The sequence below is a fragment of the Hesperophylax consimilis genome, chromosome 28 (assembly GCF_061612785.1).
Source record: "Hesperophylax consimilis isolate HC1 chromosome 28, BYU_Hcon_1.0, whole genome shotgun sequence".
Classification (NCBI taxonomy): Eukaryota; Metazoa; Arthropoda; class Insecta; order Trichoptera; family Limnephilidae; genus Hesperophylax; species Hesperophylax consimilis.
In genome coordinates, this window is record NC_142863.1 from 7318773 (window position 1) to 7343094 (window position 24322).

General features: G+C 33.9%; 1 protein-coding gene across 1 annotated transcript in view; it reads left to right on the plus strand.

The window, feature by feature from the left end:
* LOC149410109 (uncharacterized) overlaps positions 1-24322 on the plus strand; it is a 196676-nt gene that overhangs the window by 58138 nt on the left and 114216 nt on the right. Inside the window, exon 3 of the mRNA XM_089648945.1 lies at positions 14479-14578. Coding sequence (XP_089505071.1) covers positions 14485-14578 — 94 coding nt within the window. The 5' untranslated portion in view covers positions 14479-14484. The remainder of the gene's footprint in view (positions 1-14478; positions 14579-24322) is intronic.

Here is a 24322-nt window from a genome sequence, read left to right on the forward strand (position 1 = left end):
TTAGCGATTATTAAACGAAAATCTGAAACGGAAAAATGAGAAAAAGATAGTACTGGAACCCAGAACCCTTGCCTTGCCGGGGCACCGCTCTTCCATCTCGGTTTTTTTTTATATACCTATATTATATAGACGTAAAAGCGACACGCGCTATTGTTTCTCTATCTGCTCTGAAAGCCTACGCCATAGCAACGCGTGGCGGGGTACAGCTAGAAAATACACAAATTCTAACCATCACCTGTGGTAGGTAAAAACAAACTTTTTTGAAAAGTCTGTTGGACGTAAAAGCAACACGCGCTATTTTTTCTCTAACTGCACAGAGAGACTGAGCTACAGCAACGCGTGGCGGGGTATAGCAATTATATTATTATAATTAATGTTTTCTTAGATTTCCTTTTTGGTAACAAATAGGTACCATGATTTCCTCACTGGGATCACCCGTGCTGAGGATTTAATTTACATGTTTTGTACCCAGCTTCTTTATATGAGTTTTAAATGTTACTATATTGTTGTTTTATTTAAATGAGAGTGGGATTTTGTTGTAGAGTTTAGTACCATAGTATAGGAAGCTTTTTTACCCAAGTGTTGTATTTGTAGTTGCTTTTTTGATAGATGGATTTTGACTCTGAAATCTAGTTTTTCTATTATACGTGTTAGTTGTTATTCCTTCTGTTTTATATTTATGAATATAAAGGTTAATCTTTTCACAAGCATAGATAATACGGAAGCGTCTTTTTTTTCTTTTCAACTCTCGTTAATAACTGTAAAAATCATTCATCTTTCAAGAACATATACCGCCGTCTTATTAAAATCACACACCAGTCCCCCCTTAACATTTCATACCTTTTATCTCTTAACAATTCTCGTGTTCATACAGCTTTATGTAAGTTTATTAACCTGAATGAATTCAACATTTAATTTGTTTTAGCGATCTAAATGATTCCAATGATTAAATTGTTATTTTTAACTGTTACCGGCACAAAGCACTCTTTTCAGGGTGAAATGCCTAAAACCAAAAAAAAAAACTCTCGTTAATAAATCATCAAAAATGCGTTCGAAATTCACAACACCTAACAGTAATACACCTTCAACGTTCACAATCTATCTAACTTCTTTACAAATAAAAGATAACTGTCGTTTTTCTTTACCACTGCCGTCAATAAATCATCAAAAATGCGTGCGAAATTCACAACACCTAACAGTAATACACCTTCAACGTTCACAATCTATCTAACTTCTATACAAATAAATGATAACTGTCGTTTGTCTTTACCACTGCCGTCAATAAATCATCAAAAATGCGTGCGAAATTTACAACACCTAACAGTAATACACCTTCAACGTTCACAATCTATCTAACTTCTATACACATTAAAGATAACTGTCGTTTGTCTTTACCACTGCCGTCAATAAATCATCAAAATGCGTGCGAAATTCACAACACCTAACAATAATACACCTTCAACGTTCACAATCTATCTAACTTCCATACACATAAAATATAAGTGTCCCGGTGTGGGTTTTTGTGTTTGTTTTTTAAACAAATCTACAATTTTATTCCAAAATTGATGATATAGATATTGTTTTTGTATATAATTAACGTTTGTCTACTACGTCAAACATGTTGAAAATTTGGTCTGTGTCAGTCATTCTATGTTTATAACGTACCTTTTAGATGATAATAAACACATGTTATATTCTTTGTATCAATATTTTAAATATAACATTTAACAGAAAAATTTCCACATAGTAAATAACGTAAAACTATGACAAATAATGTCCACCATTTTAATCTGTACGAAAATCGGTATCAAAATAGAACACCTCTTGTTTTCGACGACCCATACGGAAAAAAAACATCGTGTAAAACACCCATTAATTTTATCAACCTGTGATGCTATTATTGGGAAATCTTTTTAAAACATTACACTAAGCACGCCTGTCTTCTGGAAAACTTTAAGCTGGAACCTGTAAGCTATTAGCTGTAATTGTAGCTGGAAGATGTTCCCGGCTGGTGGGTGCTTATTATCTGGTGTCTGGTTCGGTGTCTGGTCAGTGTAATCCGCTATCAGAAATGTGTTAGCCAAATTATCAAAAAAATATTACTTAACTTAATTAAGTGAGAGGAATGTTCATTGCAAGACGTCTTGAAATTCCGTTGAATGAAAGAGAAACTAATATTTTTTTACTCGAGATAATTAATTTGTTAAATTTGAAATGTGTTGATCAAATGCATTGTACATATAGTTTGGTATTAGTGATCGACTAACTGGTGGATGCAATCTTTTAGTCATAAGTTTGTCTTGTCTATAGTTAGTAATATGATAGACCATTGTATAAATATATTATACAAGTTAACTCCATTAATGGAGGACTGAACGCAGTTGGCGCTAACAAAAAATGTCCAAAGTTGCGAAGGTAGCAGTCCATAATGGAGTGCTGGTACCTAACCTGATGTATAGAAGTGAGGCATGGAACTGGCAGAGAAAGGACGAAAGTAGACTGAATGCTATATAAATTAGATCCCTGAGGCGTATATGTGATAAAACCATGTATGATCGTGAGAAATGTGGAGATCCGCAAAGAGTGCAAGACTGATATAAGCGTAATGAATAAGATCAAGAAAGGGACGCTTGGTAATAAAATAGATCATTGTAGAAAAATTGTATTTTGTCCATAGTTATTAGGCTCAAATTTTAAAAATGAGTTTCTTATTTTGTACTGTTAATTGATTTTTAATAATAATTGGGAAGTATGTTTACTTCTATGGTCTCGTGTCTAGGATGAACGAAGTATGTATGAAGAATGATTTAATAATTAATGTAAGAAAGTCTAAAGTAATGGTTTTTGAGAGAGAGAGAGAGTACGAAAACAGTGTGCAATATAGTTGTTGCTGAGGAATACTTGGAGCAGGTGGATGAGTTTGTGTATTTGGGAAGTATGTTCTAGAGAGCTGGGAAGGCTGACAGAGATATTGAAAAATGCATTAAATCCATTGATGGAGTATCAAACGCGGTTGGCGCTAACAAAACAGTGTGGAAAGAAGCAAAGATAGCAGTCCACAATGGAGTGCTGGTACCTACCCTGGTGTATGGCAGTGAGACGTAGAACTAGCAGAAGAAGGACTAAAGCAGATTGGATGATGTAGAAATGAGATCTCTGAGGCGTATGTTTGATAAAACCATGTAGGATCGTGTTAGAAATGTGGAGATTCTCAAAAAATGCAAGGCTGATGTAAGCGTAAAGAGAAAGATTAAGAAAGGGAAGCTTAAATGGTTTGGTCAAGTGGGGGGAGGTTGAGGAAGACAGTGTCTTCCTCAACCGAGATAAAAGAGTGATAAGTCGAGATCTTGAGTCGAGATAAAAAAAAACCCTTAAAGTCAATAAAATCAATTTATTAAATAAACAATTAGATTTAACAAATAGCCCCATTTTCAATATATTTCCATTCACTGCACCTATGTTTACCCCCTCTCTCTTTCCTAAGTCTTCCACCCACACCAAAGTCGATGTTCTCTCTCCCTCTTCCAGCTTAACTTTAAGTACCCATACACCTCTGTCATTAATTTAATCTGTTTTTTACTAACCCTGATGAAGGTTCGGGTTGAACTGAAACCGGTTGGTTATAAATATATACAATAAAGTGGTATTCAAACGAAGTTATTTTATTTCAATTATTATAATTATGTATACCCACAAGGTGTTTGCTACAAGTGAAAAATTAATTAATTCATTTAAGAAGCGATTAATTGATTCCGTTCCAGCTTGGATAAACAAAAGTTCTTAGTTATGACTAAATACCTCATTAACTAATTAAGTTTATTTCGTGTAACGATTTTATATTACATTTCGTATCAATATCGGTGTGGGTATCGACGGCGCAACCGTGCTCGGGAAATTGATATAAAATTTTCGGAAGTTAAATTTATCGATCCGATATTGTTAAGCCATCAATTTGATCAGGCTACGCATGACCAAGTCATCTCAATTGAGATTTTTCTATATAGAGTTGCAGGGATCGGTTTGAGTCATATCGGTTCGTCGAGGTCTTCAATATGAACATCAATAACAAACGATTACATCACCAATAAGTATCTCCCTCCCTGTTATCATGGTCTCTATTATTGGTATAAATATTAAATGAAACACAACGAACCGCCCCCGTAACAAGCAAAAAGGCTAATAACAATAATTAGTGTTGCCGCACATGTCAATCCTTCACCTACCTCCTCTCCCCGTCCTCTGTGTCAATAGGGGTTGGACTTTCGGGCAGGGGTGGACTGTCGGGGGGTACTCTTGCATTGTCCGGAAACACTTTGTAACCAAAGTTAATCTAACCTCACCTAACCTATCGATTTATTTTACAGATCGACATTTTCTTATTATTTTTCGCAATAGTTCCAACGTCACGGACTATAGTATCCGTAATAAACCGCTTGCATCACATTTAAAAAATAGATTTCGGCCATTATTCTAAGGCAGTCTAAAAAGAAAATTTTAATCTTGTTTTAGAAACCATGGCAAAATTTTAAAAAATTTAAATTCACGAAATCGCACCATTTTTTTTATAAACCGGAAACTCTATAAGATATTATTGATTTTTTTGTGAAAAAATACTTCTGCTATAAAAAGATTTTTCGTTGTACCGAAAAATGAAGTCGTTAGAAATACGAAACGTGAAAGTTAACTGATCTTTCGGAAAAATTATTTAATAAAATCTTGTTTTCTATTTTTTTTAAACGTTTTCGTAATCGTAGTAGAGAGATCAATCCACACGATTTTCAAGGCATTAGCTACGAGGAGTAGGGAGGTGAAGGAGATGGGAAAAGGAAGGTTGGGAAGTGCACGGTATTATATCAGCGCAAATGGAAAAATATATGATAGTTTTTCCAAATCATTTTTACTTGTAGTTACTATTACAAAGCCGTTTTCTGTCGAAGTTCGACACTCTTTTATTGGTATTTACTCATTTACTAGTAAAAGTTTGACACACTTTTATTGGTATTTACTACTAAAATTTCGACACTCTTTTTTCGGTATTTACTAGTAAAAGTTCGACACTCTTTATTGGGATTTACTCATTTACCAGTAAAAGTTTGACACTCTTTATTGGTATTTGCTCATTTACTAGTAAAAGTTCGACACTCTTTTATTAGTATTTACTCATTAACTAGTAAATGTTCTACACTATTTTATTAGTATTTACTCATTTACTAATAAAACTTCGACACTTTTTATTGATATTTACTCATTTACTAGTAACAGTTCGACACTTTTTATTGGTATTTACTCATTTACTACTAAAACTTCGACACTTTTTATTGGTTTTTACTCATTAACTAGTAAAAGTTCGATACGCTTTTATTAATATTTACTTATTTACCAGTAAATGTCCGACGACTTTTATTAGTATTTACTCATTTACTAGTAAATGTCCGACACTCTTTTATTGGAATTTACTCATTTACTTGAAAACGCTTAATGAGCATAAATAAATAAAAAAAATAATAAATCTTTAATTAATTAACTAAATATTTCAATTACGTTAAAACAATGGTATAAATTATATATATATATTTAATTTGAATTATGTATTATAATTATTTGAAAAGGCCTGTCCCGTAAATCTAAGGATTTATGGCTATAAAAATAGATGGTCGTACTACAGCCCTGCCCACAACAATAACAGGGCTGGCTCCACCTCCCGACAACAGTAACACGTGTTTGCGTGTACTTCCTGGTACTACTCCTCTGTGTACAGCACTAGTAGGTACCGGGTGCTTGTACCACCCCTACCGCGCGGTGATTTTTACTGCAGGGCTGCGCTGATTTTTACATTCTCATACATGAGGGATAACAACTGTGTTATTATTTTTTGAGTAATTTAATTTTATTATTATACTATTAAGAAAGACAAATTTTTAGATTAATGTATTATTTAAGACTCAAAACTAACTAACTAACCATCACGCTGTTTAGTAGGCAGAGAGGACGGACCGCCAAACGATTCTGTCTTGTCTCATTAACATTCATACATCGTCTCATATATACTCTTCTATTATTCTGACTCTTGACATTGCCGAGTATCTGATTCACTTGATCGTGCCATGTCTTCATTGATGATGATTTAAATATTGTATTATTTTGTATTTTAGTGTCTTTATACCTAATTTTCAGTATTTTAGACTAGACAAGTAGTCCGTAGAAGTAGACTGGCCGACAAAGGTGCCGACTGGTGTCGAAGATTTGGACCAATCAGCCACAAACAAGTAATGTGAAAAATATAATTTTATAAAATTTAAAAAAAATGCCACGGCCGAGAATCGAATCACAATCGATCGCTGTAAGGCAACAATGCTATCCATCACACCATCAAATATCGTAAGAACGACGGAATTAATTGATTGTATTTGCTGAAAATATTAAAATGTATGTTTTTAATTTTTATTATGTATTGTAGAATTAAGTGCACATTTCAGAATGTTACGTATGTACAACCCTGTTTATATGGTAGCCGTGTTTGTTAGTACCTTTTTGTTCCGCCGGAGAGCATGAATCAAGTCGGAATAATCAAAATTTCTCGAAGTATACTGTTCGCATAACTTCTAGCATTTTTGTTGTAGTTAAGTCATGTATTATGGTTTGAAATTTTGATCTTTTAGAGACGCTAAAAATGGTTTAATTAAATACAGAGATTAGAACACATCTTGACCTTTATCGCTATCTATATAAAAATGATTATTGTTAGTGGTTGGTGATGATCTGGATTGTAAGCCACACAGACCATCAGGGAATAATTAATTCCCTATGAAAAAATGGGTTGATTTCTTTCAATAAAAATTCACTCTGCAGGCAGCGTAACAAATTATCATCCAGCCACCAAATACATAAAACCGAAAACTCACCGAATATATCACTCGCATAGAGATTGGCAGCAATTCCTTATCCTCAAGGTTAATCTCCGAATTCGGCAGCGGACCATAAAACTTGCATTCGCACCATGAAATAATGATCTGTCAAGCTCTCAAGAGAGTAGAATTTACATTATAGTTTAGAATTTAGTCACTTTCTTGTGACAAAAATATTTAAATCTTTTAGTCGTAAATTGACCAAACAGGAATAGTGGTGCCCTGTTTTGTCAAACAATATAATTCAAATAAATCCAGCTGCTTAATGCACAGGCAACTGAATTTAATTGTCACCCACCTGCAGAGCTAAATCTATACAATAACTGACCAGAGATGTCTATCCTGTCCACTATTTTTAATTTTAAGTTAACTAATTTTAAGTCTACTGCTTCTCCAGTGGCCCTATTCCAAATGTTACAAGACGTGGTATATCGCACTTTTTTATTAAAATTATATGTCATCTTGGGGATGCTGTGCGGACGGTATTTTAAGAAAAAGAAAGGCGAGGTAGTTCTGAGAAAGAAAAAGTGGGTGGGTAGGCATCTGGGGGTCAAATGTGTCGACGAGTGACGTACGTATGAATACATCCCTCCCACTGCGGTGCTAGGCGAGGTGTCGAGAGAGAGTCTGGCTGGGGAGGTCAAAGGGTTTCTGCAAACCGCACTACATGAATCCTATCACCCTTGCTAATTCACCAAATGTAATAAACCACTCGAGGTGACCTACGTAATTATCCAATAAATGGTTACAAGCGCGGCGGTATCCATATCCGTCTCAAAATGTGGTTAGTTAGAGCAGTCCCTTATAACAGAATATACTTGGTACAGATTCTAGCCGTGGGCAAAACATGTTTCTAATGCATATTACATTTGATGATTATAAAATTATAAAATTTTTCAAAATATTTGCAAGAAAGCCACGTTTGGTGACCACAATATTTTTCCAATTTACACTCACGTGCACTTCCAACTCCCTACTTCAATACCGTTATAAGCTGTACCGTATTCCCAGTCGGGCCGTGCAGAGTGCTTGTAGCAGATATTAAAATCATATTTGGTCCCTCCAGCCTAAAAAATAATTTTTCATTTGACGAGTACTACTTTTATTGATATGTCGCCAATATACATAAAACTTTTCAACTCCTAGGCCCCAGACAGGTTAATGAATTTGATTATCTGGTCAAGAAAGAATTTCGATATTTCAAAATGTTTTTATCAATTTTATTAAAGAAAAATTGAGTGTTTTCAGGACTTCAGAAACACACACAATTTTTAAATCTCTTTGTTATTTGAAACTTCAAATATAAACGGGTTTTTTTTTTAAAGGTGACTTATTAACCTCAAAATAATATTATATCATCAAATATTGCCGCTTGACATTCAATTTTGAATAGATTCGATTTAAGCTTTAAGCTTAAAAAGATGCTTTGAAATGGAGATATTTAAATAAGAATGTTAGAAAATGGTGAAAATATTTAATAAAACACGAATCTTTTGAAATATGTAAAAATACGAAAATGTATGTCTCTTTGTGCGCTTATTTCTTCTAAACTACGCAACGGATTTTGATAAGTTTTTCACTATCACTTAGAGACTTGATCCCAGAAGGTTTAAATATATAAAACATGCATATTACATTCATAGAAAGTCGAGAAAAGACGATGTTTTGTAATCAAGTTGCTTACATTGCTAACGCTGGCTAAACCTTATGAGATACATCAAAATAATGTACTACAGAATTGTATATCTTGAAAAGGCCAACAGAAAAGTTGAATATGGTATATGTCTATCTCTCAAGGATAAACCCCAGCATCCCTAGATACATGTCAGCTAGTTTAGTGATAATTTGAATATTCCTTATAAAAGGTGACAATGTAGAAAACATTTTTGTCGTGATGTTAGTATATGAGAAAAATGCGAGTGGGTATAAAACTAGAAACTTCTCAAAAACTACATTTTCAATCAGTATAAATAACATTCATTGCAAACCCATAAAGGTTGGTAACTCTGCAGTAACAAGACTCGATCTGGAATAACCGGTTTATTGTTGTGCTTTTTGGCATACTTTGCATTGCGACGACGCTGTACAAATCACTGAGTAGATAAATATTAATCAAATCAATACAAAATATCTAAACCCTTAATTGCACAGACTTTCAATCAACACATAAAAACATAAGACTTTTTTGATATGTTGGTTCAGATTTTTATTTTAAAACATCTCATCTAGCGTACGTAGATGACTGGAAAATAACGACGTTTACAAGCAAGGGTAGGCAAACATAGTTATTTTATGTACTTCTTAAACGATTAACTAAAACTCGTTTCAAGTAGACACTAACTAACTGTGATGTTTGGTAATAAATTGGGTTTTCAAGCGATAGATGGCACCAGTCATAAACCTTACTCCAGAGTCCGATAGATGTCGCTAGAGTGTAGCAATTACCTGTGGGATATTATTGTCAGACAACAAGCTTCTAGAAACAGAGAATTACCAACCCTCAGGTAATGAACAGTGTAGCTAAATCCAGACCTATTTATTGTAACGCAAATAAACGCAATTATAGAAAAGAACCTTTTACTTAAAGAGTTCCCAACACAGAAATCTGCAAGTAAGCAGAGATATAACACTAACTAGCTAACCATCACGCCGTTTCCTCGCAGGGGTAGGCAGAGAGGACGGACCATTGAACAACTCGGTCTTGGCACACACTTCTTGCCTCATTCACATTCATACATCGTCTCATACATACTTTTCTATTATTCTGACTCTTGACATGGTCCAACGCGAGTATCTGATTCACTTGATCGTGCCATGTCTTCCCCGAGGCATCCCCGACTTCTGCTACCATTGGCATTTGCATCACATATCCTCCTTACACTCCTCTCTTCGCTCATTCGCTCTACATGCCCAAACCATCTAAGCGTCCCTTTCTTAATCTTACTCACTACGCTTACATCAGCCTTGCACTATTTGGGGATCTCCACATTTCTCACACGATCATACATGGTTTTACCACACATACGCTTCATACTTTCATCCTTTCTCTGCCAGTTCCACGCCTCACTTCCATGCATCAGGGTAGGTACCAGCACTCCATTGTGGACTGCTAATTTCGCTTCTTTGGACAATTTTTTGTTAGCGCCAACTGCGTTCAGTCCTCCATTAATGGAGTTACCTGCATTTACCCTTCTTTCAATATCTCTGTTAGCCTTCCCATCTCTCTAGAACATACTTCCTGGGTAATTATTGTTTAAAATAATGTCATTAATTATGTGTTCATAGATGGGGTTAAATAATTTATTTTATTAAAATACGCTTTTTGTAAGGTATCTCTTTACAATATTAAGACAAATTATTTGTTTGCGCCGGTACATACGCAATATGAATGTGAATAAATAGTTTGGTTCGTTTTAAAACTCAATTCTTTCGAGAAAGACATAAAAATACTATATTGTGTTGATTATTCGATCCAATGTTGCATTTGTATGCCTTTCTTGAAAGAATTGTGTTTTTTTACTGACAAAACTATTTATTCATACTAACGTGGTGAATGTATGGGCGCAAACAAAAAAATTACTTGATATTGTACCTTGCAAAAAGCTTGTTTTAGTAAAATAAATTCATTAGCGCCATCTCTGAACTAAATATCCTTAAACGATGTTATTACTTGTAAACGAGGAAGCGAACGGACTCGATAAACTAACAATATTTATGTCAATGTCAACTGTCAAATATCATGAGCGATTTGCCGTTCTGACAAGTGTCGACTAATTGCCGATTTTGTTGTTAAAAACATCTAACGTATCAATATTGATAATTTTTTGGCGTTCGTGCTAGTTTAATTAACCAATTAAATAAAATTAATTAATAATTAAATTATTAATTAATTAACCCAGACTTGTCAGTGGTTGAGCTGCCATCGCCCCTTTCCCACCCAGGCGTCGTGAGATCAATTCCTCGATTTGCTAAGTCCCCCATCACGACACAAGCAAAATTTTCCGCTTACTGTAATAGCAGTAGATTTTCACATATTTTCAGGTTATTCGTAACCCGGGAATGTTTGTCACCCTTTAAAAAATGTTTTTTTCTGCTCTAAGGCAGTTAAATTTTGTTAATAATTAAATGCATTAAAGGTAAATGTTCACTGCACCGGTTTTCTTAACACACTGGTCAAGTATAAATAAATTGTTGCATTGTCACTGAATGTAGGTACTCCATACTATTAAACAGGTACAGGTAATTAAGTAAGAGGTAATTGGGTGGAAGAATGCAGGAATATATGTTAAAGGGAGATAAATGTAGTTGCGTACAAAATATGAATACATCAGGACTAAAGAAATCTATGTAAAAAGGTTAGATTTTGGCTGTTACCAACTTTGCTTAGCGTCTAATCTAGCAGCTTGCGTCTGAAATCCGTCCTTGCGAAAGGGAGTAGACGCCAGTATAGGACAAGGGACTAATCGCGATGCAATTAGTGAGGAAAAACGCCCGCAGATGTCGCCCTCGGCGGCTAATCCCCCTTTGATGGTTCGCGTCCCGGCTATAAATCCGCAAGCCGATTGGCCGAATTATAAACCGTTTTGAATTTGAGAAATTTGCCGAAATTAGCCGAGGTACGAGCCGAATGTAAATTGGTTCCCTTTGGAATACATTACGCTAGATGAGAATCTGTTAATGTGGACGAAGAATTCTCACTATACAGAACAAGTAAAATAGTACCAAAATGCACAAAATTAAACTATAAATTACATCCAATCGATGAAAGATTTAAAATGACTAAAACTCTCTGGTAGAAGAATCGTTTCCGACTTGATTTTTATTTTTAAAATTGTTGATTGAATTATAGACAGCCCTGATTTATTGAGCCTAATCACCTTCAAATTCCAACTAGAACTACTCAATCGAAAGTTATTTTTTAATTACAACAACAATATCAGGACGAGTCATTTAGATATTCACTTTTGCATGCAGTTGATGTATTCAAATGCATGGAATATAGTTTAAAAAAGGCTATAATAACATACCTCAATAATATTAATGACTAAGCTAAGCAACAGTGTATTATTCTGCATTGAATTTCTATACAACTAATAGCAATTTTTTTTTTCTAAACTAGCTGACGTTGCTAGTCTTTTCTCTACTTTCTATAAATATAATATCCATGTTTTATACATATAAACCTTCCGGAAGAAACTCTCTAAATGATAGTAAAAACTATATCAAACTCCGTTGCATAGTTTAGAAGAATTCAGCGCACAAACAGACAGACGCGTCTAGTGTCTTTGTTTCATACTGTTTAGATATACCATTGTATTTTCATAATTTCGAATTTAATAAAATTTTATCAGGAAACGGCCTGTGATCCCTTTTTTTAGTTCCCGAACGATCCAGACTATTTCCGAACATTCCACAACCTTCCAGAATGTTCCGGGATGTTCTCGAATACTCTCAAATGTTCTGGACTGTTCTATAAATTTCTAGAGGGCGAAACTTCCAGTCCTTATCTCTTCAATAGCACGCTCTTCAGGTTAAAACGGGAACCTTCTTCATAGATGGAGCACATAACATCCTTAATCGTACAGGGACTCGTTTCTGAGTTTTAGCGGCACCGTACATTGTACACTTAGTTTTATAATATATATTGATGACTGTATGGTTTATTATTTATATCAGTATATCCTTTATTGATTATTTACCATGTAAATAATATTTACAGTGGCCTATTTCGAGGCACTGATAATGTGAGTGACCATGAAATAACCGTAGACAATAAACTTTGGGTCGATATATTCGCACAAGAGATTGGGAGAAAGTTAACCACGCGACTGATCGCGTCAACAACTGGATATATTTTACCGTTTATCGTATATTTTTAAGATTTATAAATAAAATTGTTCAAAAATCATAAATGCGTGAATTCTCCGAGGCAAAAATGGCATATTATGGCGTGCGATCACTCAAGACGTTTTGCAAGCTCGGCGTAATATGCCGAAAATCTATCGAGTGGTTAAGTTAGTTCTTTGGAAAGGAATATGGAAAGTTTCTGGGTTTCTTAGTAGAAGGCGTGTACTCCAAAAAATAGAGGTTGGATTATATTGTTTCAATTGACCCCAATTCGTCGTAAAAGATCAATGGTATCGTTGCTTGTGTGGCATGTAGCGCCGTCTCGTTGAAAGTAAACATTGTCCAGATCAATACCATACAATTTCGTCCATAAAAAATCATTAATCATCTCTCGATAGCGCAATCCATTCACCGTAACTGTTGCTCCAGCCTCATTTTCGAAAAAGTAAGGTCCAATGACTCCGCCGGACCATAAACTGCACCAAACAGTCACACGTTGAGGATAGAGAGGCTTTTCAACAATAACTCTTGGGTTTTCCGAGCTCCAGATGCGACAATTTTGCTTGTTGACGAAGCCAGCGAGGTGGAAATGGGCCTCATCACTCAAGATGATTTGCATTTGATTCACTCAAGTGAATTTTAATAATTTCAATGCGTTGTTGAAGCGTGTATCGTATTTTCTACTTGTCAAATGTCAAAAAATGACAAATTCAAAAGTTACATCTACCGAAATAGCGGGCTATTCAAAATAACACCTCTTATTGGAAAACCATGTATTATAGTAAAAAAAAATATTATTTAAGGTTTGATTTTTTCTGTTATTTATGGTGTGTATGGACCTATCTTTTCATTTTCGTCCAATGGTTAAAATATTTCCAAGTATATATGACCCGATGGATGAACGAAAATTACTTTTTTCTTTCGGATTAAAAAGAAATTAACATTCAATCCTAATTAGCACTTTGATCAAACAACGTCAAACGTCAAAAATCGGAATAAAATTCCATATTTAGTAACTGAAGCGAAACGATAGAAAAAGCGTAAGGCCCCGTAGTAAGCGTTCAAAGATGGTTTGAAAGAGAGCTATGTAAATACGAATGTTAGAGGGAGCGCGCTAATATAAAAAAAAAATATGGTTCCATGATAACTCAACACAGTGACAATTCAACACACTTTTAAAAAGTGATATAAAGTAATTAGAAATGATGAAAAATATTTTTTTTAACCTAACCTTCATAACCCAGTTAATAAAGTTTTTGTTTCATCACTTTCCATGACTTTATATAACTTTTTAAAGATGTGATGAATTATCATTGTGATGATTTATCCTGTTACCAAAAATATATGTCGGGCGTTTTACTAACGCTGGCTAAACCTTATGAGATTCATCAAGATATTATACTACGGAATTTGTATATCTTACAGTGTTACAGTACTTACTTATCTCGAAAGAATTAAGTCTTTAAACGAACAAAACTATTAATTCATATTCATATTGCGTATATGAGGGCGCAAACAAATGATTTGTCTTAATACTGTAAAGCAATACCTTGCAAAAGCGTATTTAAACAAAATTAATTAATTAACGCCATCTGTGAACACGTAGAATACAACGAGCGTTGCGTTTAACCTTAAAGAATATTTTTTGGTATTTAATGTAAGCCAATTCGTAATTTGTGATTTTACTGATTTCGCTGTTATAATTAATCTATTTTGTTTGTTCCAGAATAAAATGGAAGGGAAGACGATAAAGGAAGAGCAGCCAGACAAGGACAGCATCAGCAGCTCTGCCCCATACCCAGGAGATGGATCCAGGCGAGGAAAAGGTAATAAGATTTATTTTGTCATGTTATCCATAAAACGCACCAATATATCACGGAAAAGCTCTCAAAATTTGAGATAAATATCAGTATAAAAAGGTCATATTACAATTTGAGGTTTCGATAAAGTTATTCCAAAAATAAAATAAATAAATAAGCCCTGAATTTTGCCCTTAAGGCGAAGCCATACGTAGTAATGCAAAATCATGTGTTTTTGGTTTGAAAATTTGGTCGCCTAGAAATCTTTCAGATGCTTTAATTAAATACTGCGAGTAGAATACATATTGGCCTTTAAAATAATCGACTATTTTTTAGAGTCTTTTTATAAGCCCAGGAAAAAGTAATGTATAAGGCCTATGAAAACTGCTTTAAAGTTCAAAATCTCAAACTTACGAACCCATTTTCGGTTATGATTTTATTGTATTTATAATGTGGCAAATTAAGGTATTTATAAAGTGATCGAAAAAAATTAAATAATTATGCCCGAACATCCACAAAATAAAATAAAAGGCCCTTTTTGGCCATGTTTTTTTCTTGCATAAATCAAAACAGGCGGATGGTGTTAAGCGGGAATTTAAACCTTATCGCCATCTACGTAAGGGTTGTTATTGATAGCAGCTCAATTTAAAATATTACACGACGTAGTGCATCGCCTTAAAACGGATGGTTGATCATTCGTTATTCCAGGGCTCCAGTCCAGGGGTGGCTTGTAATTCAACATTGGAATGTAGTTGAGATTTAAGCAGGGTCAGCATCTGTGTTATTATTACGTGATAAGTAGGAAAGGTGCGTCATTAATTTTTTAATGTAATTCTCGAAGGATTTAATTTAAGATTTAGCAAACAAATGGTTCGCCATTTGGATGTAAGCGGCCATTAATAAAATGCAGGTGTAGCAACTTTAAATTGAGAAATTTTACAACCGGCAAATGCCATAGACTATTATTTGGTTTTTCGTTGGCTCCCAAACATTGGGGCGATCTTTAATTTATCTTAAACCAGCTGACGTGTACCCGACGTAGCTCGGAGTCTTGGGGTAAAGTTTTGAAGTTGTGCGGCCTTTTAAAGATATACAATGCCATAGTTCATTGAGGTAGTATAAGAATCGGTAACAAACTTTAAGGCGATGCACTACGTCGTGTAATATTTTAAATTGAGCCGCTATCAATAACAACCCTTAACACTATCCGCCTGTTTTGATTTATGCAAGAAAAAAACATGGCCAAAAAGTGCCTTTTATTTTATTTTGTGGATGTTCAGGCTAAAATATTTTTTTTTTTTCGATCATTTTATAAATAACTTAATTTGCCACATTATACAATAAAATCATAACCGAAAATGGGTTTGTAAGTAGGAGATTTTGAACTTTAAAGCAGTTTTCATAAGCCTTACATCAATTTTTTCTGGGCTTATAAAAAGACTTATCTAAAAAATACTCGATTATTTCAAAGGCCAAGTTGTATTCTACTCGCAGTATTTAGTTGAAGCATCTGAAACATTTCTAGTAGACCAAATTTTCAAACCAAAACATATGATGTTGCATTACTACGTATGGCATCGCCTTAAGGGCCTAAATTAATGTTAAAAAAAAAGTTACTATGGCAAGCTTAATATTTCTAGTTTCTTATCGACTTTTCTAATCTCTAAATAGTATTAAACAAAGTCGCTATCCGCGTGTGCCTGTTTGTGCTCTTAGTTCTTCTAAACTACGCTCACGGATTTCGGAGGATATTTCACTATCATTTAGAGAATTTCTTCCGGAAGGTCTAAATATATAATACATGCATATTATATTTCTAGAAAGTTGAGAAAATTCGACGTTTTGTAATCGCTTACATTGCTAACGCTGGCTATACCTTATGAGATACATCAAAAAATGTACTAAGGAATTGTATGTTTTAAAACGCTTACAGAAAAGTCACCCATGGTAGAGGTCTTTATCTTACGGCTAACGGGTATACGTTGCTAGTTTAAAAGTCGAAGCGTAGACGCGGAGCCAAAACTTTTTGAACCCTATAAATTCCGAAAAACAGAAAAAAAAACTAAAAGCTTAAATCGTAAAAAAAAGTTTTTTTAGTTCTCCATATGCTGTACAATGAAAATTCACAGTTTCCCGCTTGTGCCACTAATTTCTCGTTACCGTTGGGTATTTTGGACAGTTTTCGATTAATTTAAATAAAAAAATATCGGCAAAATTTGAATATGTAACTTAACTTCTTATTATTCTTGCAGTTATTATTTATTTATTAACGCCCCTTTTCGGGGCTTTTACATGTGAATATTAAGAAATATTCATTATTTATTGTACATAACTGAATTGCTTCATTAACAATATTTTATATTTGCTTAAAGATAAATTGAAGATGTCCACTGACTTGGTATAATTGTTTCTCTCCATTAGTATTCTGGGCAAACAGGAATACATATGGTAGTTAGTCCCAGAATTTCTGCACTGTATTACGTTGTGGAATCCGAAAGCTTATCAATTCTAGCAATACCGGACTATCAACTAAATCATTTAGAATTTTATATAGAAATACCAAGTCAGTGAAGATTCTTCTGTCTGACAATTTGAGCATATTCATATAATTTAACAGAGTGTTGTAGTTCAACATAATTGCTGGAATACCCATTTTAAAATTTATAAAACGTAAGAATTTGGTTTGTATTCTTTCAACAGCTTGTACGTGTATATTTGTGCAATTGAGGATATTTTGTATCACTTTAGTTTTAGCAAGGTCTTGACTTGACTTGACACTTCTATTTCATTTCGATTTTCTTATGTTTTCCCTGTTTGTCTCTGCTTTTATATACCATCCTTTACTCTTGCATTGTACCTTGTCCCATATCCCGTGTCGCTTTGTAATATATTGGACGTAAGTCCGTTAATTAATTAATAAATAAATAATGTGGGTTCCAGACAGGAGAATTGTACTCAAGTTGACTTCTTATATAGGTAAAATATAACAATTTAATACCCTTTATATTGTTAAAATTTCTGGTTGGCCTACTTATAAATCCTAACATTTTCAAGCCCTTATTAGAGATTTTATTTGTTTTATTTCTAGATTGATGAAAATGGGCACACTTGAGCATCAAAACAGGAATAAATTCTCGATATTCCTAAATCCCCTTTTTTCTACCCCTTAAAGTCAAATTTTGTTAATTCTTGATGAAATTTTGCACACTGGACCGCCAAAAGGAATATTACGGTCTACATTTGATTACCAAATGCCCACGTAACCTTGAGAATCAACTAGTACTATATAAATTGTTTTTCAAATAAAATAAAATAAAAATATAAATACAACAAAATAACTTTCGAGACATACAAACATAGAATATAGGAACACAAAAAAATGCCTTGTGAACGTGTTACATGATCCAAATTGACCAATCGGACTTTAAATTTAAACTTTGTTTCACTATAATTACAAAATTATGGTGTGTAAAAGCCCATTAGGGCGTGTAATAATAATAAATAAATAATTTTAATGCTTTCAAAAAAAAAAAAAAAAAAAAACTAAAAAGGGCTTGGGATCTACGATGTCACGCGAGTGTAATTGAGTCAGAACGCTTGCTTAAGAGGAAACTACAAGCCAAAAATGTGTATACTTTTGGTATGCCTTATATCGTCACCAATATAGGAAAGAGGCATTAAAATCGCTTGACAAAAGGAGTCTAGAAACGCTCGATTTGAAGCACTAAAGTGTTTTTTTTTTAAATTTTATTTTGTACACAATTTTATAAGAAACTAAAAAAAGTTAATCAAGGGAAACTGTCACAGATAATCTTAGCTATAATATTATATTATTTGAAATTGTTTCTTTCATGCGTTCATACATTTTTATTGAAAATATTTTTTTTAGTATTGTACATTTATATTTTTTATTGAGTAATTTAAATTTTTATTTGTATTCTACTCGAGGAAAACGACAGGAAAACCTTCAATTTATCTAAAGCATATTTTCTGGTATTCATAATGTAAACCAATTCGTTATAAAGATTAATCGAAAATGGTGATTTAGCATTTAACTTCGCCTTAATGGTCTAGTCTCTAGACCTAAAAGTACTGAGTCAGTCGCCACATTTATTTCCATTCAAATTTGTATGGAAGACATTTCTAATTTTCTTCTTTATTCTGTATACACACATAAACAGTTTGAGGGCCAGTGCTGACGTGTGATAATATTTCATCGCATTACGAATTAAGCACGCATTAATATGATGAGTGTTTAACCTCCCCCGGGCGCTTGCCCATCGTTCGGGCCCCGGGGCCCAGTGGCGTAGCTCCCCGACTGAGCCGGGCCAGTGGGCCGAGGGGGGCACTTATTTTATTTTTACGACCCCTAAAGCCTAATAATGTAATAATTGAATTGTGTCAGCTGTTTTGATTTAAGTACACGCCTTGCATTTTATTTTCTAAGCCGTGGATTAAAAAAGGTTGCCAAATCTGTTCCATATTTAGAAGCAAAAAGTTTTAGGTTCATTTTTAGTTGTTTTCAAACAGATATACAGAAAGTAATTTGAAAAAAAACATTCATTTTGGTACATTTTCCATAAAAACTAATGGGCGCTATAACACGGTGCTTTTTTCGTCCACTTTCCATATGGGTGGTCTTTTCATACGAATTAGGGATGAAAATGAGACGTTTTCCATTTTGGTACCTTTTCTCGTACAGTTTATTTAAGATGGCGGACATTATTTGACTGTCATTGTTTTATGCAACTATATTATGTGGAAATGTTACAAATTTATTTTTTAATTAGTTTCACATTTAAAATAAATATTATATTCGGGGTTTTATTTAATTAAAGTTTTTCTTTTATTACTTTTCCGATTTTATGTCCGGGTTAAATCTTCCCCATAGGAAAAACTAAACCCTTCTACACACAATTTTTCACAAATGATCATCTAGTCAATCAACATTATGCAAGTGCATTATATAAGCAAAATAAATACAAAACAATACAAGAACAACACGTCAACTCACCAGAGATCAAATGGGAAAATAATTCACCGACTCCAGATATTTTCATATCAGAGGGTTCGGCTCGGTAGAACTTCTAACAGGGCCTATAAATCCTACTGATCCCTCAACATAAATATTTAAAAAATCTTTCGTAATATTTATAATTTAATAATATTATTATTTGATTTACAGATTGATAATGCCTTCAGAAGGCCAACATCTAAACAACTGTCGCGCGCAATAATTATAATAATTGCACAGCAGAACTTGATTATAAATAAACGTTTTTTTTTAACTAAACAATAATATTATTGACATGGAATTCTACAAATTAAACTTCTTAACTATAAATAATATGAATTTATTAGTGATTGTTAACGTGTGATACCTACCTACTGTTCAGTATTGTGAATTTCCCATATATTCTTGATGATTTGTTGATAACTACGGCAAAGGCAAATTACAGATGCTTTAATGTGATCTATGGTTATGTTCAATGGGGTTTTTTTTTACGAATTAGTACCGTCCCAAAATATTATTATTTCTGTAACGCAAACTATCTGTATGCAAATAATGATCGTGCAAAGCAAAGATTTTTCATATGGGTCCCGATATAGTTTCCATATGGAGATCGGTGTGAAAATAATCATCGTGTAAAACACCCATTAGTTATTACTTGATTTCGCACTTCTTTTTTCCTTATAGCATTATGAAAAAATCAATTATGGCGTCAAGTTAAATGAACATTGCAAAGTACAAAACTCACGACAGTATGAGTAATGACAATCAAAGCTAATTATAGTCGCATGTAAATACACACAATTTTCCGTCCAATTTTCATAATGCCAGAACTCAAAATTTCATACACTCATATTTTTCTTTATATTTAGAAATGAAATCAGTGCTTGAATACATCACGTTTAAGGCGATGCAATACGTAGTAATGCAAAATCATATGTTTTTGATTTGAAAATTTGGTCGCCTAGAAATGTTTCAGATGCTTTAATTAAATACTGCGAGTAAAATACATTCTGGCCTTTGAAATAATCGAGTATTTTTTAGATAAGTCTTTTTATAAGCTCACAAAAAAATAATGTATAAGGCCTATGAAAACTGCTTTAAAGTTCAAAATCTCCTAGTTTCCAACCCATTTTCGGTTATGGTTTTATTGTATAATGTGGCGAATTGAGTTATTTATAAAATGATCGAAAAACATTTAAATATTTGTGCCTTAACATCCACAAAATAAAATAAAGACACTTTTTGGCCATGTTTTTTTCTTGCATAAATCAAAACAGACGGATGGTGTTAAGCGGGAATTTAAGCCTTATCGCCATCTGCCTAAGGGGTGTTATTGATAGCGGCTCGATTCAAAATATTACACGACGTAGTGCATCGCCTTAAAACTTGTTATTCGAGTTAAAATTTAGGTGAAATTAAAAAAAAATCTTTGTGAGATCATATTTCACATTTTTTATTGTCCCTCTCTAAACAAATATCCTCTCTTCTAACAAAGCCTTATCTAAAGTTTCCTCCCCTCCATTCAACATCTCATCTCTTCCAAGTCTGAACTCGACTCCAATCTTACATACAAGTTTTAAAATGCCCATTTAAACAAAATTAATGTTTAAATTCACCTCCCTTCTCTCCATAATTTGATATAATGGCTTAGAACACCCTTGAAGGGAAAGCCAGACACATTTGAAAAAAAAAACATACCGTAAATTTTTTCGAATACCTAACCTTAAAACGTTATGAATCTCAAATTCGTTGATCGTTCCCTTTCATGCTTATAACATGCAGGCGTAAACAGGACAAAATTCAATACGCACCAATACAGTTAATAGATAAGTTTGTACGGAGGCATCATAAGGATGCACTATTCCTGTATAAAGTAGTTAACAATAATATTCAATGCCCAGAGTTGCTAAACAAGATTCCATTCAATGTGCCTGCACGTTCAACACGCTTTTGTGTCCTGTTCAGGGTTGATCAAAGCAAAACGACATAATTACAATAGCATAAAACAAATGCAATAATTACAATAGCGTATTATCCAAGGTTGATATTTTCAGTTTCGAACTTACCAAATACAAGAGGTCCATAAAAGAATATTTTTCCAATGGTTTGTGAATAATTTTTTCGTCTCTATTGTTTATATCTCTATTATGATTTGATTTCTACAACCTCTCTCCATTGCCATAAATGTATTGTTTTGTAAATTTTTCGTTTATTTGTTTTGTATAATTTATTTAAATAACTTATTCCATATTGTGCTGTCTCAGTTAAAGTCACAAGTAGGAAATCCATAATTGGTTTTATTTTACTATATAATACTTATGCACAAACTGATTAAATGTAAACTGTCGATTTCCCGAAAATGAATAAATAAATAAATAAGTACTCTAATTGCGCGACCTATTTGGAAATAATACATAAAATCTATTAACATTTGTCAAAACTGGTTGAATAATGACGGTAGCAGTTTTTTGTTTGTATTCTTATAATTCGAAAGGAACTAAAGAAAAATATCTCCCCAATATGGCGTCGAGTCGCCCGCGCGGACGGCGGGTGTCACATCTGCTGCGAACATTTCGCCAAGCAACGGCGACCGGGCGGAACAAAACGACAAAAAATAATACTGGAAAAATGGCGGCCCGGCCGTCATCCGTCTTGCAAGTTTCGCCCAATTAGCGGACGGCATAAAGATCCAGAGAACTAACGACGCTTGCGAACTGCGAACTCAGATTAAAACTACTGAGGGAAATCCAATATGGCGGACGGTGAACAGTTGATTCACTTATTAGGACGTCAAACTTCTGTTGTTTTTTTTTGTTTAATTACTTTGCAAATTGTGATGAAAATGCAAGATTTTCACAATAAATCATGGGCTTTACATACTAGCGATCACGATCAATATCAATCGTGAAAATCTACGTCGATATACGTCATTGAAGTAATTGAAGCGATTGATAATTATTGATACATAACATTGGCAGGGGGAACGATATGTACTTTTATTGAGCGCGTAGACGCTATATACAAACGCCATTGACGCAGCGGAATGCTAGTTTCACTGTGCGATTGACAATAATTCTTTCAATTGCTCTATCATCGCGGAACGAGATTTTGTTTTACTTATACTAAGGTCGTCTCCTTATCTCCTGTCTCCATCATTAGAGTATGATTATGACAGGAATTTCACATTTATGGAAAATACCGAACATATATATCCGTACCTAGGATCACCTAATTGTTGATTTTTGCCACCGGCCGAAAAGTTTGTGACGTTACGGGAAATGTGCGACAGTACTGCAGCACTGACATTCAAATTATAAATTATTGTAGGTAGGCACTGCGTGTGACTTCACGGGACACCATAGCATAATTTTTTTAAAACTCATAACTTCGTCATTTTTTGAGATATCGAAAAACTAATTTTACTGTCACTAATAACTATTTAAATAAAATTTTATTTTCATGCTGACGGGTAATTTTTCTAATATGTGTTATTTTCGATTTGCCGCCAAGACGACACGTACGTTTTTTTTCGTGAATTCAGCGGCGTTGACGTGACGGTCGTCTTACTGGACATTAGACACCAGTCGTCGTAATGACGTTGTTGCCAATTAGAACCGTTTCGAATGTGTATTTATAGTTTGTAAAAATACCACATTGTTTTGACACAAGTTCTTGGGGAGTATACGTATACATAGCGATCCATTATTTTTCAAAGTGTATTTTCCTTCCGATAGCGTGAAGATTTTTCCGCCACTGTTACCATTATATTTTTCCAGTAATTATTCAGGATGTTTGTTGGTTGTTGGGAATTGGTAATATAATAAATATATTTTTAACAAAACAGTGGCCATTGTTGTTCCGATAAATTCGGGAATTTTCAACAGCCCGTTCAGCTCTAATCGTGAGTAATGAAACAAATATGGCGGCGCAGCAGTTCAAATTTGGAATGGAACACCTTTTTGTGAATGGGGGAGAGAACGTGGTACAGGGCCGGATTACGTTGAAAAGGGTTTAGAAATATCTATAAAGGGATATATCTCTGCCTGCTTTGTATATGAAAGTTCACCCGCTGAACAATCGGGTTGCTGTCGATTCTTGGTTCATTTCAACTTTTGAACAATAATTTGTGTCAATACGATAATAGATAAATAAATTATGCTTAACAGCTGACTACGATTTGATCAAAATCTTAAACGTAAGTTTTTGTTGGGTTAGGTTAGGTTAAGAATATGCATGTCGATATAGCCATGCAAAAATTTCCCGGTTTTGCCCGAGCTTTTCAGAAATCAGATCTTCCTCTTTTTTGAATATCAAGTGTGAAAAAAATTACCAAGAATTAACAAAAATCTGCAGTAGATTTTCTGAAATAGAAATCTCATATATACAGTGACCTTTTCCTGTTTAGAAGGCCAAGTGCGCAAAATTCCATCATTCTCGGAATGAAACTGTACACATTTGTTTGTTCTTCTGGGGTGATCTCTCTAGTCCATTTTGACCCAAACGCGATGCCAACTCAGCCACTGGCCGGTCATAATCATTGGTTTTACTTGCGTAGCCGTTATCGGTTTGTAGCCGAGTTGACAAATGCTATTTATATATAGTTCCCACTGACGTGTCGAGATGTAAGTCCCCATTTATAATTGCGAACAGAATATTTTAAATAATAATAATATTTTAATGGTTTGTATAGCGCCGTTTTAATATTAATAACATTCGTTGTTGTATTTTCTTCCTTTTTGTTATAAATAGAGATCCCG